The sequence below is a fragment of the Engystomops pustulosus genome, chromosome 7 (assembly GCF_040894005.1).
Source record: "Engystomops pustulosus chromosome 7, aEngPut4.maternal, whole genome shotgun sequence".
NCBI classification, from domain to species: Eukaryota; Metazoa; Chordata; class Amphibia; order Anura; family Leptodactylidae; genus Engystomops; species Engystomops pustulosus.
The window spans coordinates 156955479-156971310 of NC_092417.1; the positions used below are offsets into that span (position 1 = coordinate 156955479).

The 15832-nt window shown below is 39.7% G+C and overlaps 1 protein-coding gene across 3 annotated transcripts in view; it reads right to left on the reverse strand.

Moving 5' to 3' along the window:
* Window positions 1–211: 211 nt before the first annotated feature.
* The window catches only part of CPT1A (carnitine palmitoyltransferase 1A), a 68224-nt gene continuing 52603 nt past the window's right edge, over window positions 212–15832 (reverse strand). For all 3 annotated transcript variants that reach the window (XM_072118528.1, XM_072118527.1, XM_072118529.1), the window contains exons 12-19: window positions 13902–14007; window positions 13171–13287; window positions 12090–12254; window positions 11833–11967; window positions 11330–11482; window positions 9832–9945; window positions 9597–9689; window positions 212–5852 (exon numbers count right to left, since the gene is read on the reverse strand). In XM_072118528.1, the coding sequence (XP_071974629.1) occupies window positions 5754–5852; window positions 9597–9689; window positions 9832–9945; window positions 11330–11482; window positions 11833–11967; window positions 12090–12254; window positions 13171–13287; window positions 13902–14007 (982 nt within the window). In that variant the 3' untranslated portion in view covers window positions 212–5753. The remainder of the gene's footprint in view (window positions 5853–9596; window positions 9690–9831; window positions 9946–11329; window positions 11483–11832; window positions 11968–12089; window positions 12255–13170; window positions 13288–13901; window positions 14008–15832) is intronic.

The following is a 15832-nucleotide window of genomic DNA, read 5'->3' on the forward strand; positions in this document are numbered from 1 at the left end:
CTGCCCAACTTTTACCCAGAACTTTATACAAACAAAAAATAAAAAGAATTCACACAGAGAAATAAAAAAATTTAAATTAATATTTTTATTATCGACAGCCTAAATCCAACAACTTTGCCATTCTAAAGATTTACACCCAAAGGAACACATTGTATTTACATGCAAGTGGTTCTGTGACGACACAAAAAAAAACAAAAAATCTCTTACAAGACCGGATAGTATTCCATGACTTCCAATTAAAATCTGATACAAGTTTCCTTCGGAAATTTTTTTTTATTTTTTTCCTATTTTTTTTTTTCTTTTCAGTAAATTCAACGTCTTCAGAAGTGATTCCCATTGGCGGCCGATTGAGCATTTTCTAAACCCAAGTTCCCTCAGAATTCACTTACATCACAAAACGAAGGAACGGCCTAAGTTATCATCTAAATTAACACCCAGTTGGTCAACAGTTCACATAAATAGTGCACATTGTATACAGCCTGTTCAGCGTAGCAGCTATACTCTTATGAGACACCGTAATATTATAGAAGTTTCCATTAGTAATTATGTACATGTGATTCTATTCATCCCTCAACTTGTGTTCCTCTTCCTCTTGTCTGAAATGACCCAAAAAATATGCATTTTTTTCCCCCCAACTAAGGAACAGCGCCACCTTTAGCCATGGGTTACGTCTGGTATTACAGTTTACTCCCAGCCAACTGAGTATAGCTGAGCTTAAAGGAAATCTACCACCAGGATGAAAGACTGTATGTAAATGAGCTTGAGGAGCTCTAGGCTCCATTAACATCTATGGAGTCTGGAGCCCCTCAGGCTCATTTGCATACAATATTTTATACTGGTGGTAGATGCCCTTTAAGACTACCCATACAGTGTGGTACAGTTTCTGACAAGTGCATTTCTCTAACCTCCGACTATCATATTATTAAATGGTCAATGACATGTTAACAAACTTTGCATAAAGCAATAGTGCAAGTAATTACAAGAAACTTTGTAAAATAACTTATCTGAGCAAAGCGCTTCCTTTCCCACTTACTTTGGCTCTGATCCTCCTCCCTCTCTTCCAAATCGGCTTTCGATTGTGAAATCTCTGCTCGAATGTCAGATTACATAGAAGTTCTATGGAGAGGGGAGGGGGGAGCAGGGAGTTACAGCAGCTAGGTCTCCACCCCTCAGCTCAAAGTGAACTGCAAATTATACAAAGAGGTTGCAGAGAGGAAAACTGCTGGTAAATGAAGAATACAAGTCACATGATCACTAGAATCTGCGATATTCCTCATGTGGAGACACTGGACTACTGATTTCTGCAAAGTTTGACGAAAAGTGAGCTACGCTTTTGGTTTAAAGGTGCAGCTCCCATTGATATTGTTTGTTCCACTAATCCTGACCTTAGTCTCTACTTAAAGGGCATCTACCATCAGGATGAAGGACTGCATGCAAATTAGCCTGAGGGGCTCCAGGTTCCATAGGCGTGAATAGAGCCTGGAGCCCCTCAGGGTCATTTGCATTCAGTCTTTCATACTGGAGGTAGATTACCTTTAAGTAGGTTTGTGATTGAGAACATTGTTCTGTTTTGACAGATGTTCTTTAATTTTACTACTCACTATTACAGTGCCATGAGTGACACTTTTTACTCTGGCACTAGAACACTGTACTGCTTTTTCTTTTATGTGGCCAGGCTGCAATACCACCGCAGGCCAATGGATAACAGTGGCGCCATTTCAAATAATAATTTAAAAAAAAAAAAAAAAATTCAGATCTCTGACAAACCCTATAAGAAACTCAGGATAAGAAATTCACGTCAACTTTTCCCAAGTAACAGCCCCATAAATGCCCATTTGTCCCTTACAGTAAATTTTGCTGAGCTGCAATACCAGACACCACCAGTGGCGGAGCCAAGATTGCATTTCTATTTATGGTACAACCCCTTTAAGCTGCTTATACGCGCAATATAAAAATTGGTTGAGATGGCCATTTTTTATGGCTTTAGTAGATTATTTCAGAATTATATACAAATAATTGTCAGCAGTGACTACATGCGACACTTGAGGTGTGACCATTTGTCAAAAATCTGTTTTGTGGTGTGGGATAGAAAAGAGCAGACCCGATGTTCGAGTTTGGGACATTCCTGGCCAATCATAGCCATGGACAGACGCTAGGGGCGTCAGGTCCTACCTAGTAATGAGCAAATCCAACGTTCCCATTCGGGTTCAGCCGTGCGACCCAATCATGTTGCCAGATTGGATGCCGGATGGTCAGTCCGGCAACATGTCTGCGTCGCACAGTTGAACTCGAACGGGAACATTGGGTTTGCTCATCACTAGGCAGGACCTGCCGTGGACTTATATGCCGCCTCAGCCGCCCTGATGAGTACATCAGGAAGCCGGTGCCTCCCCATCCAGAGGGGTGGAATTTCACCATATGCCAGCCCACTGCAACATTGTAATCTCTGATATTTTATCCATTCAAAGCTGGTATCACAATACAATCTTTAATGATCAATAAATTAAAGGGGGTTTCCAAGATTAGAAAATAGGGTAAATGTTTTTTAGGAGCAAAATAAAAGCCTATAGTGCAAGTCTGTATCCAATTGCAATACCAGACACAACCTATAGGCCCCTGGGGCACTGTCCCCTATTGTCTAATCCTAGATCCCACTGATGAGGCAGGGACTCGCTGTGAAGGCTTTGTTCAGAAAGCAAGTTCATACATTCAACATCAGAGGAAATGCACCTTTAAACACATATTTTTCAGGATTTTTCTTATAACATTTAATTTTTCAAATATAATATAAAAGGGGAAAAAACAACAACAATGGCAACCAATCAAATGAATTTTCCTTTGCGCTAGTTTTAAAAAAACTCTCCCCACAGTCTTCAAAGTCAAAACCATCTGTAGTCTAGTACGGAGCACAACCTGTAAGATATCGGTCGTTCACCATTTGTAAAATCTAGCCAAACCGCTGTGTATTCCGCTTATAAATACATTCAATATCCAACAGAATTGGTAAATTTCCTATAAAACGTCGTCATTTTTTATATGAGATAAAGTCTGTGTGCAAAGATACGAACACTGATCTCAAGACACCCCCAACGTGACTATCGGTGATATGTAGAGAGTGAGGCACATGGAGTCGCTACTTCTACCCAACCCCCTTATAAACCACTCTGGCAGTAAACATAGGATATCATAGTTCTATGACTTATAGCATTAGATATAATAAATTAATCTGTTACACCCACCACGGCTTGTACACATAAGGCACTGGAACATAATAATCTCTCCAATGTCCAATGGGGGGGGGGGGGGGGGGGGGGGGATTATGGGGTTCGTCCAAAACCCAACCTCACTAAGAAAATAGTCTCTCTCCAAAATATGTGGTTTTGACACGAAAAACATACTGGCCTAGTTGTCCTTAATAATTGAAGTCTAGCTTTATTCCAGGATATCTGCTAGTCCGGAGTCCCATGTGTCTCGCACAATGAAAATTTGGTAAGTAAATCGTCAATGTTCGGCCATCTGTTAAATTGTGATTTTATGTTGTATTCGACTTAAAGGATAATTGCCTTAAGACTTCCCTTGTCAGAATCTCAACTTTTGACTTGTATTTTCCGTATCGAGATGTGATCAATTTATGGTGCTTTATGGTAGCTAAGCCAGCCCCCGACTCTGTCGTTGCACTGGCTGTGATAGAGAAGGGGCTGACGTAGCCCACCGAATTGAGCTAGTCCGTCTGCCCCCTTCAAGTACAGCATTAGTCAAATGCTTACACAGAAATGGCTCCATTTTGCCGGCAGTGGAGATCCATATTGAGATTCATCACCATGGAAGATGATGATGAAGCTCTACTGAGAGATCAGGTTACAGTAGCTGCTTATAGAAGTCTAGGTTAAAAAGGAAGTTGAATAACAAAGCAGAAGTCTAGATGCCATTATGTCTCCCATACATTAAAAAAAAAAACACAAACAATAGACTCTGCAGTCTCTCTCTTGCTCACAAACAGAATCGGCAGCAGTATGGAGGACATTAAACAGCAGTACTGAGCAGTGTAGATGTGAATCCAGCACTGCAGTGAGATAGAACACTAAAAGGAGCCTTCAGCATGGTCACTACATGGTCTTCGTAACTGCTTCTCCTACCCTTACTCCGACCATTGACTTTTAAGGGAAGCTGTAACCTGATAACTCTGTAAAGCTGGAAAGCTTTTAGAAGCAAGTAATTTTCAATCCGATTTCCTTATGATAGTTTTTTTTTACATTTTCTCCAGAAAGTGGAAAGAAATCCCTTATGGGCAATGTTATATTACCGAGTTCCAAACTTTGGAAGAGGTTAACAGTTCCAAAGAGTTTCAAAAGGAGTCAAAAATACATTAAATTTTAAGAAATGGCTGAACATTGGTCACTGTACTAACCGCATCTCCAGTGTTGGACATCTAGAGTGCTGTTACTATGTATGGCATGGGGCTGGTATATGAGGATATGTGAGGATAACTCCATGAGATGAAGACGAAAGTAGGGGTGCTGGTGAGCAATGTGTCTGGTAAGTTGGGTGCAGAATAACCCAAAAAGTCACTCTGCATTGGCTTGAATATTTAGATATAGAGCCATGTTTGTCCCTAAATAAAGGACATCTACCACCAGAATGAAAGACGGTATGCAAATGAGCCCAAGGGGCTCCAGGCTCCATTGACAAGTATGTAACCTGGAGCCCCTTGGGCTCATTTGCATACAGTCCTTCATCCTGGTGGTAGATGCCCTTTAAGGAAAGCCTAGCTATCACTGTCGTTACAAAATTAGTCTCATCATCTTACCTCGGTTTGTGTAAACTAATAACTGTTAGCCTGATACCATTGTAAATAATGTAAATGCAGATTTACATACAACATACAGTGAGCACGTATGTTATTCAAGTACTAGGTTGAGTTAGATACAGTATCTTCTACTAAGATTACACCTTCTTAGATTTCCCCCCCAAAGATACATCCACTCTGTGTAAATATAGATAGGAATAATTCCACAACCTATGGATCATACGAGAAAGCATAGTGGTCCATTGATACGGTTACTGTGAGACATACAGTACAACAACTAGTATAGGAGATCAAGCATTTGGATGCAAATCCAAAAAATGCGTACCAACATTGTAATCCTAAAATGACACAATATTTAAGCTTCCCTAAAATGGACCAGGAATGCCCATTATTATGTTTATTAGCAGTAACTCCACCCCCGAGGAGCCATTTCTGGGACAGAGATGCAAATATTTGGACTGTTGGCAAGTATACGGATAAATTTGTGGACCCAGAGAAAACAACCATGTCCAGGGTTGTTGATTGGCAAAATATACATGTGTGTAGGGTACCAAAGGAAAAATGTCCCAAAATAAGATACTAACAGTTCAATGAAGAAAATAAAAAAGGTGAGGTTACACAGCGTGGTGTAAGTCTCCAAAAATTAGAAGAAGCCCTTGTAACATTTCTGGAGGACATTCCAGCAGCAACTGAAATTACATAAACTACATATATGTTCCGCAAACCTTGAAACATAAAAAAAAAAAAACTGTATAAAAATAACTATCACATCGGAGAAGACTATGGGGCCCCGAGATATTGATAGCTGTCTGCAGTCACTAAGTTAGTTCTGTCAGGACTTTCGTAGTACATGTGTTTTAAAACTAGATAACTGGTCAGAAAGTTTTTGGGGTATTTTTTTTTTTTTACATTTTTTTTTTCATTCTCATCTGCAAACGCTGGGGTTTTACTTCTTTAGTTTATTGCAGTTGTTTGTGGTAACGTTGAATAATCCCATCATTTCCAGCATGGCTTGTCTGATGTTTTGTCCAAAGCGGTGAGAGCCCTGCAATGAGGTAATAATGAAGATTTAAAATGGGAAAAAAAAAACATGTCCTAATTGAATTTCCTTCCAATGGTATTGTGATCCATTATATTGTTTTAGAGAAATATGCAAATACTTTTTCCAGGAATCTGATAAGGTAAAACATTGTAAGGCGGCTCCCCATAACAACAAGCATGACTTTCAAAGCCAAACCAGTACATCTATTCCAGAAGGAACTGGTAGACAGCACTGATTCAATGTCTTTGCATCTCGTCAGCACAGTGTAGGGAACTAGTTTAGCTGAGGCTTTTGACTGGGGTTAGGAAGTAGGAATTCTCCTTAAGAAGACTTTGCCAATTAAGGCCACCTTGCAGGTGTGGGGAGATTTACATCTATGTATGCACCACTGAGGGATTCTGGGAAATATCCCATCCTTGAAAACATATTTGCATAAGGAAAACATTGCCTTTTATGGCTATCTTATAAGACAGCCCCCTTATCATAAAACATGACTTTTGAGAAGCGCAATTACATGCTTGATGGCAAGGGGGCTGCCTTACAAGGGGACCAAAAGAGGCAATGTTTTCTTTATCCCATTCTTGAAAACGTATTTTCATTTTTCCCAGAATCCATTCCTCATTTCAGCGTCAACGGCTGCAAGTCTCCACACGCCTGCAAGGCAGCCTTAATTGGCAAAGTCTCTGCAAGGAAAACTCTTACTTCCCACCCCTATATTGTCTTACCCAGAGATATATAGACTAAAAATTATTGAAAGACCAAAGGAATATAAAATCACAGGTAATGGTAAAAAATCCAGAGGAAGAAATTTGCACAAAACATATACCTTTGATTTTCACTCGAACCCGACACCTTGAAAAAAATGCTGAGTAAGATCTGCTTGTGCCTGTGCCCTTAATTTTGGTGCTACCCATTCTAAAAATACAACCCCCAGAATTTTATCATACAATTGGATTTCAAAAATGTAGTAACAGAGACCAAAAATTTTTTGGCTGTGTTTACAATTATAAAATATTACAGTTCCGACTTACATACAAATTCGACTTAAGAACAAACCTGCAAAACCTATCTTGTACATAACCCGGGGACTGCCTGTTTATATATATATTTTATATGAATAAACTGACATGTGGGAGTTGTTCATCTTCATCAAAACTGATATCTAAAATTGGAAGCTGGAGGCATGGAAACATCAGTGTAACAGATATTGTGCCAAGAATTCTACATCTGGTAGGGATGTGTAAGGAGGCCAAGACTAAAATTAACAATTGTAAACTTTAGGGAATTGTGCCTTATTCTAATTAATCCCAAGTCTCCAAACACTGGACGAAAATACTTGTCAGCTGCAGTCACAATTTTCTGGCTTCAAGTTAAGTCAACAAATGGGAATTGTAGCCTTACACTGGATAGTAAATCTACTGCAGGTTAAGACTGTTCTGAGATACATTGATAATCTTCTGCAGTACAAGACTAGCTTCACTCCTATAGACAAGGTTAGTCCTTCCTCGTAACTAGAGAGATCGGACTCTTGACATCTATCCTGTGGTTCCATCTGATCTGGACAACTCTGGACACTATGTTTTGGGTTACTCAGAACGGACCCATCAAATGGAGAACCTAAGCCAGTGATGGCGAACCCACGGCACAGGTGCCAGAGGTGGCACTCTGAGCCCTTTATGTGGGCACCCAGGCTGTCAACCCCAAGACAGAGTTCCTCAGACAGGACTTGAATCTTCCTGCAGTTCCAGAGACTTGAGATGCTACTGTCAACACCGTCAACTGATTGGGACTGCAGGAAGAGTGAGAAGGTGTGAACAGGGCCGGATTATCTTTGGAGGTCCCCTTGCTGCCCCCATTATTCTTCCTGTACAGAGAGACCCTGCAGAGAAGCTACAATGATGTCTGAATTTGCCCTCCTGCTTTCAATTGTATTGGTGGCCTCAGGAGGCAGATACAATTGAATGTTGGAACGTTGTAGAAGAACAGGGAGCAATAAGTTACTGTTTAAATTGTCATGTTGGCACCTGATGGTAAATAAGTGGGTTTTGGTTGTAGCTTGGGCACCCGGTCTAGAAAAGGTTTGCCTAAGCCAATCAAGTGTTGTGGTGGAAGATGCAAAGTGCATAGGCATTGGGGGTCATTTATCTCTGTTTGATTTGGATATTTTTTACCGTCTTTTTTTCCGTCTGCTACTTTGGTAATTTCTCAATTTCACTTTTTTCTTGTGTTAAAGGGGTATTCCAGGAATCAGCATAATTCATATACAAATGGGCACTCAAAATATAAGCGTATATGTAATTAGTTGTTATTTAAAATTTTGCTCCGCTTAGCAGAAAATGCTGGTGACATAGACTGTAATGAAGAATTAAAATGCTACTGGCCCTTTAATCAGTCCGTTAATTTCCTCCGCGCGGTCCGTTGCAGAACAGAAGATGGCCACCGGTCACATGTTCACATCACATGTCCATCACCTGCCTGGGAAGGTCATGTGATCACCACTAGGTTTGGCTGTTGTTGGTTGGTTGCAGTGCATCCAGTATGGTCAGTGTTGTGGTAATGGCAGTTACACATCATTACTATGGTAACAGAGCAAGAAAACCTGTTATATCATCACTGTTAGCAGAGCATAAGTGGTAGGAGGAGTTACTGAGAACCAAAGGATCATGGAACTTGTAGTTACCAGTGGCAGCCATCTTAGTGATAACTCCACCTACTTTAGAGAGGCCATAAACTTTGTAAATCATAAAATCAAATTATTTTAGCTCTGTTTTGTGACTAATGACATTGAGTATTGTTGTATTCATTTATTTATATCATCATGGGTTTTTGTGTCAGACGTTCATATTCCCGGAATACCCCTTTAATTGTTTTTTTTTTTTCAGATCTCTTTTTGCAACATTTGTTACAGAGGTTTTTAAAAATGTCACACAAATGTCACTTCTTTCACTTCTCAGTTTACTTTAAGCACGGTTTCATAAAAATATGTCACAAAGTTTAGACAATTTGAAAAGATAAATATCATTTTTGACATTTAGCACTTCTGGAATAAAAAAAAATAATAGTGTCTTACTGACGATAAACTGATAACTGGCGGACGTCAGTGCACTTTTCAAAAAGTCTGCAAGAAGGCACAAAAACTTGCAATGTGCCAAAAAAGTGGCAAAAAAAAACAGGGAAATAAAGATAAATGATCCCCATTTAGTTTCAAAAGCACTTGATATATGTAGGTCCCACCTCTCACTCTCAGCCCCTTTTTTTTAGGAAGAGCCTCTTGACCGCCATCCTGTGTCATTGGGAAGCCTCTACACATCTTAAGATGATTGTTTTGCTCCATACTGGGATGCAGTAGGCCCAGTAGTGGATTGAAATCTAGGAGGTTTAGGCAGCAGCCCAGGCCAAAGCATTCTAGGGGCACATGACCACCCAAACCACCCACGGAAAAGGATCTTCACCCATGAAATCCTTGTACATCTGTTCCTGCTCTCAATATACATGTACACAGGAGCCATTTCAGGACTTTGGAAGGTCCTTCAAATCTCCTGAAGCCACAGATTAATAGCAGGAAGAAGGGACACATCCTCTGTTCCCCAAGAAGCGGATTCTAGCACCAAGTGAAATGCCCTTTAAACATGCGCCAATCAGTTTGTCGTCAATTAGTGCTTATTTTCAGCTCAAAATCAGAATAATAAAAAAAAGGACCTACATACAAAGCAATGCAAATCTGGAAGCTCAACCTTGAGTACTTACTGTCTCTGGGCTGGAAAATTTGCTTGATATGTGGAAATTAATCAGATTTTCTCCAACAATTATGTAGGAAACACCGTAACCATCGTCGGCAACCTAGAAATATAGTAAATCATGAGAGAGAACTTTCAAATTGTGTGTCTCAAAAGAAGTCAATGGTAACACTACAATAAAATATAAAAATACACACAAAAACATTTATAACACATAGTAATTCTCAATTATTAAAGTAACTTACAGGTCCAAAGCCACCACCGCTTGAGACATTTTCTGGGTACTTCTCCAGTTGGAAAAGGTGAACCTGCTGCTGGGGTGTCTGACTTGTTGACAGTCTCCATGGCTCTGATAGAACCTAAAAGAATAACATAGTGACATTGTTAGCAATCTGTACAACCCAAAAAGATGAAACTCAAAATAAAGATGACCTAGTGGTTTTCAAAATATTTTCATTTAAAAAATTGTTAAGAATTTTTCAATACAGACTTTTAGAGCAAGCTTTTATCCATTCAAAATTGACTACATTGACAAATGGGTGTTAACTATTGGGGGGGTGTCTTTAGATAGACACACCTCTTTGACAAGGGGAATAAGAGCGATATCCTGTTGTTAATTTAGGTATAAATATTTATGAACAAAAAGTCGATGAACACATTTCTAACAGAATTTTGATAGAATTGACTGCATTATAACTTTACAGCGCAACTTAAATTTTTCACAGATCAAACACTATTATCATATAGAACAACTTTGCCGGTTATCTTTATTATTACAGGTGTTCAACAGTTATGCTATCCTCTACGGTTTAGCTTATTCCTGCAGTAGCAGTCTCCCCTAGCTGTGCCAATTATCCCTGTAGGTCTGCAGAATTGCATACAGGACAGTTTTACGGGGGGCGGGATGCTGCTAGCTCCTCACTCTGGAGGGAGGAGGGAAAAGTCATGTGATGCTCCATGTTTGTAGCTGAAAGGAGAACATAGTGTGTGCTGCTTTTTTGAAACAAACTGGTGGGGTAAAATTTTTCCCCTGTTCAGTCCCTCTATCCAAATCTGTTATTCTGCCAAACTCTCTCTCTGCACCTTAAGCTGTGTCATAGACTCCTCAGCAATTCTTCTCAGACACTTTCTCCGCTTCAGGGAAATTGTTAACCCTTAGTGTTCACACAGGACAGAATATATACTTCATGTAATTATTCACTGCTGGTTAATACTACTTATTCCTTCCTGACGAAATAGTCACTATATAGACCCTGTATATACACTAAACAGTGTTCAGTGAATTTATGTGTGGCAATCTCACTGGATTTACTGCTAAATTACTCAATGAGAAAATAGATGGGAACTGTGGGCCTCCTAAATCTGACTCTGAGCTGCAGGGTATAAATACAGGTAGAGGATTGACTCCTCCTACTTCACTGCTGTTAAGGAGGATTTCTGATAAGTAGCTTCAGAACAGAAAATGTCATAAATCTAAAACAAAAAAAATGAGCAGCACAATATGGGCATCATTCTGTTGGTTTTTAAATGGGGGAGTCACATATGACAATTTGGTAAAATTAATTATGAAATTGGAATGTATATATTTGCACTGATATACGTTGTCATCTTTAGGACAACTCCTGTCCATCAGCCACAATAGGGTATATGGATGTCATAAAGGAGAGTACAGTGATCAAGTCAACCCTCTTAAGAGACATCAATATTACTTATAAAAAAACTAGATGTTTTGCCTTCTCTTACTTCTTTAAGGAAAGGTGAGTCTACTCCAAGGTATTTGGACACAACATAAAGACAGAAGAGGTGACGGTCGATTCCAGCCCCAGTCATGGCCAGACGGTACATCTGCTGGTGTTTCTCTGCTGCAATCTTGAATAACTTAATTCTGTTTTCATTCTGTAAGTAAAAGCAGGTGTCCAGTTTGAAACAGGTTCTCGGTCCGAAAGAGTACAAATCACAAGCCAAAATTCCGACAGGGTTAAATTTAAAGAGAAAAATAAAGGGGTTGGCCCAAGCTGAATTGTTATCCTCCATACATTACCTCCAAATCTTTCCATCATCCTCTATGAAATATTAGTGTCAAATAGGGGGCATCAACATGTATTCATCCCATTAGGGAAACCCTCTTAAATTCAACATGACCACAGTCAACAGGGTGTGAAAACTGTCCAAATTTGGAAAGTCCTGGGGCAGGAATGAAATGCCCCATTTTTTCACCAATTAAATAGTATGGATGAAATACTTACGGTTTCTTTGGGATTTGTCATGGCCTGAACAAATGCACTTGACTCAATAGTACATGAGCGGACTGTCTCCGTTCTGCCTTCTCTGAACAATCTTGTCATGGAAGCCTCATACGTCAGACAGAACTTGCCTTTGTCCTAGAGTGCGCAATAGATGAAACCATATCATTAGTCCTCTACAAGAAGAAGACCACCCACCCATCTTTCCAATAGTGGAATCCTTAGTACACATCACATATCCGAGTAGATATACAACTTACCCGGTAGTGCGCCAGCTGAAGAGCCAACTGAACAAAGGCATCAGGGCTTGTTCGGGTTTTCTTGATCAAACCTTTGCCAAAATTTTCGAAAGGGAATGAATGAAAGTCAACATCATCTGCGAGGGCTTTGGCAACAGTCAAGGAACTCTCAATCACGTTTTGGCACTTTAAAAAAATAAGCAAGAGGGAAAGTGTGAGCCACGGAACAGGATCGGTAACAGACGGGAATAGTAACATAAAACAAAGGAATACAAATCGTTTATAGGAGTATAGGATTACTAGCACAATCGTGTAATTGTGGCCTCCACATTTTTTTAAATAGTTATCCGATGTTGTGCCAACACCTAATCCTTGGTTAAAAAAAATTGTATTTAACCAGTATAATTGTTCATTTAGGTCAACCCCCATATGAACTTTTTTTTCCCAATATAAAGACTCCACAGAGGTTGTCCTCCAGTTGGGTGCTCTTCTCCATGATCATCTCACAATACTGACAGACCAAACCCGTTTATAATACTCCATTCTTCTCTTAGTGGTCATTTGCAGGAACCTCCCCTGGCAAAAATTGGCTGGAGAATGGGATCTATAGATATCAAAGTAGCGAGAAGACTTGCTCTTGGTGTGGAATTTATGTGGATTGCCCTAAAATCTGGTCAATATAGTAATCTGCTCTCAGCTTCAGAGGTATTACTTATTTTTAAGCAAAGAAATGATTTCTTCATCTCATGCTAAATCTCAAAGCTCTTTTAAAAAGATAGAAGGAATTCGGAACGTTAGGTTCTAGGCTCCCAATCTATGGTGAATACATACTTAGAGGTACTGTTCACATTAAGGACTGTTATGTTGTGCATTTTACAGATACTATAGAGGTTATTACAACAACTAAGGTTTCCCTTAATTCTAATTTGGGACTAATTGTTTTAGGGTATGTCAAATACTGGGGTAGAGAGACTTGAAACCAGAGACCATTCTGAACAGTTTAGGTCTTCCTGGTAACTTAGAAAACTTATGGCATATCATAGAAGCCAGGAAGGGGACTTCTCATTAGTTGACGATCCAATATATTTGTAGTCTCTCTTACCTCTTCAGGGATATCCCATGACAGTCTGCTTGGGGGAGGAATGTTGGGGTTGACATCTCCCTTACAATGACCATCTTCTTCGTATCCAAGATCAAACTTATCAGTTGCCATGACATACTGGAGATGATAAAATCCATTTGAGCATACATTACAAGCAAGGTCATGAAAACCAGCAATGTAAATTAAGTTATAGTACCGAAAATTTTAAAAAACAGGAACATGCTATAAGCCTGGCTATGATCGAACTTTTTTCAAATATTAAGTCTCATTGATGAATAAATGGGAAATATCAACTGAAACTAAAAAAAGGAGAATAATTGTTTTTGAAGGAAACCTCCAATGAGGAATCTACTGCCTGCCTCTGCCTTGATCTGTAATTTAACAATCCTGGAACCTAACCCGTTCAAAAACTTTTTTTTTGGTCATATGTAAATTAACTGCAGAGGCTACTAGGGCGTGGAGTAGCCTTCGCTCCGAGTGCTCGGCCAGGCTAGTATACATCCCAATAGCCTCTGCAGTTAATTTACATATTACTAAAATAAAGTTTTTAACAAGTTAGGTTAGCTTCCAGGATTATTAAATTACATTTTAGGGAAGAGGCAGGCAGGAGGAATCTATTCTTCTGATGGTTATTTCCTCATGGTAGGTTTCCTTTAAATTACTACTGTAAATTACAAGTTGGCTTGTAATGATGTAATGTAATGATTAAATGAACCCAAAGAATAACTTACTTCCCATAGATGACCGAGAATAGGGGCATCGGCCCAGGAATGCTCACAGTTCATACCCATTTTTCCATTCTTGAAGACGATGAAACTGATTGTTTTATCAAACCACCTAGGACAGATTAAACAATATTAGAGGATTTCAGTTTTAAGAAAAAAAAACAAAGACTAAAATTCCAAGTCTTTTTCTCTTCAACTCTTCCTTTCCCCACGTCCAAATTTGGCTTGTTTTAGAAATGGATGGAGAAATAAATATATCTCTATCTCATATAATACAGTTCGTGGGCGATGTACAAGATAGGTTTTTAAGGTTTGTTCTTAAGTTCAATTTGTATCCAAGTTGAAAATGGTATGTTTTATAATTGTAGCCCTGTGACAATTGGATTTTAAAAATTTTTACGGTCATGGGAATAAGGATCATCAGTAAAATTTACAGCTGATCATTGAAGCATGGGACTCAAGTAAAGTATCCAAAGAGCTTCACTAGAGGTAAAAATGGGGAGAGAGGTCCGTCTGTAACTAGGGGTCTTCTGTAAATTGGTCCTTATATCTGTATCTATAAAATAGTCTTAAAATCACACAACTTACTGGCCGGAGTAGGAGAACCCTGCTGTGTTCCTTCTACAGTAATTTGCATTGGCAAAAAACAGCAGCCGTTCCCTGGTCTCGTGTGCGTTCAGCCAAGATGGACCAGAAATGAGAATATTAGCCAAATTGTGTGCGAGGCCTTGGACAACCTCTCGCAAGAGATTAGCCAAGTTGTAAGGCCCCTTACACACTGGCGAGTGTCATACATCCAACTCACACTTTATGTGTGTGCTGGCTGGGACCTCTGACCTGAATGCTGAACTCAGCAGGTCCGGTCAGTTTCGGTTATCAAGTGTCTGGGGTGGACGTTCCATGCTGCAACTTGGACACATCCCACTCGCGAGTAAGTATGAAAGGGGCCCAAGAGGCATGCTGGACCTGACGTCAATACTTCTGGTCCCAACAGAACCTGCAGCACTGGAGACTGGGAAAGCATCATTTGAGTCAAAAAACAAGAAGAAAAACACATTTACCCTCCAATAGGAGAGAGAAAAGAGGACAAACTAGAAGAATATATACAAATAGTGAGTCTTTATTTATAGCACATATGCACAATGACATAGGCGATGCCACCACCAGGTGGCACCGTCATAGAAATGACAAAAAACAGACAATAAAATGATATTAGGAACATGGGTGGTTTGGTACAGAAAAGAAGGAACGGCTGACTGCAGACAGATGGGATAATGGGTAAGTAAAAACCTGTTTGGTTTAAACAATAGACTGGGTAAACACTATCTTGTAATCTGCCTAGCCAAAATGGCTATGATGTGTGAAGGCAAGGTCTTACCCAGTCATCTGTAGAATCACTGTCCTGGAGGAGCCGGTGGAGGAGACAGTGATTCTACAGATGACTGGGTAAGACCTTGCCTTCACACATCATAGCCATTTTGGCTAGGCAGATTACAAGATAGTGTTTACCCAGTCTATTGTTTAAACCAAACAGGTTTTTACTTACCCATTATCCCATCTGTCTGCAGTCAGCCGTTCCTTCTTTTCTGTACCATACCTCCCATGTTCCTAATATCATTTTATTGTCTGTTTTTTGTCATTTCTATGACGGTGCCACCTGGTGGTGGCATCGCCTATGTCATTGTGCATATGTGCTACAAATAAAGACTCACTATTTGTATATATTCTTCTAGTTTGTCCTCTTTTCTCTCTCCTATTGGAGGGTAAATGTGTTTTTCTGCTTGTATTCTGAGGACTTTTAAAACTAGGTGCGTAATCACACACAGGGGTTTTACTTTAGCCGTTCCCCTTGGGACCGTACAATTGGCCTCCAGTTATATGGGGTAAAGAGTAGAGATGAGCGAACATGCTCGTCCGAGCTTGATGCTCGGTCGAGC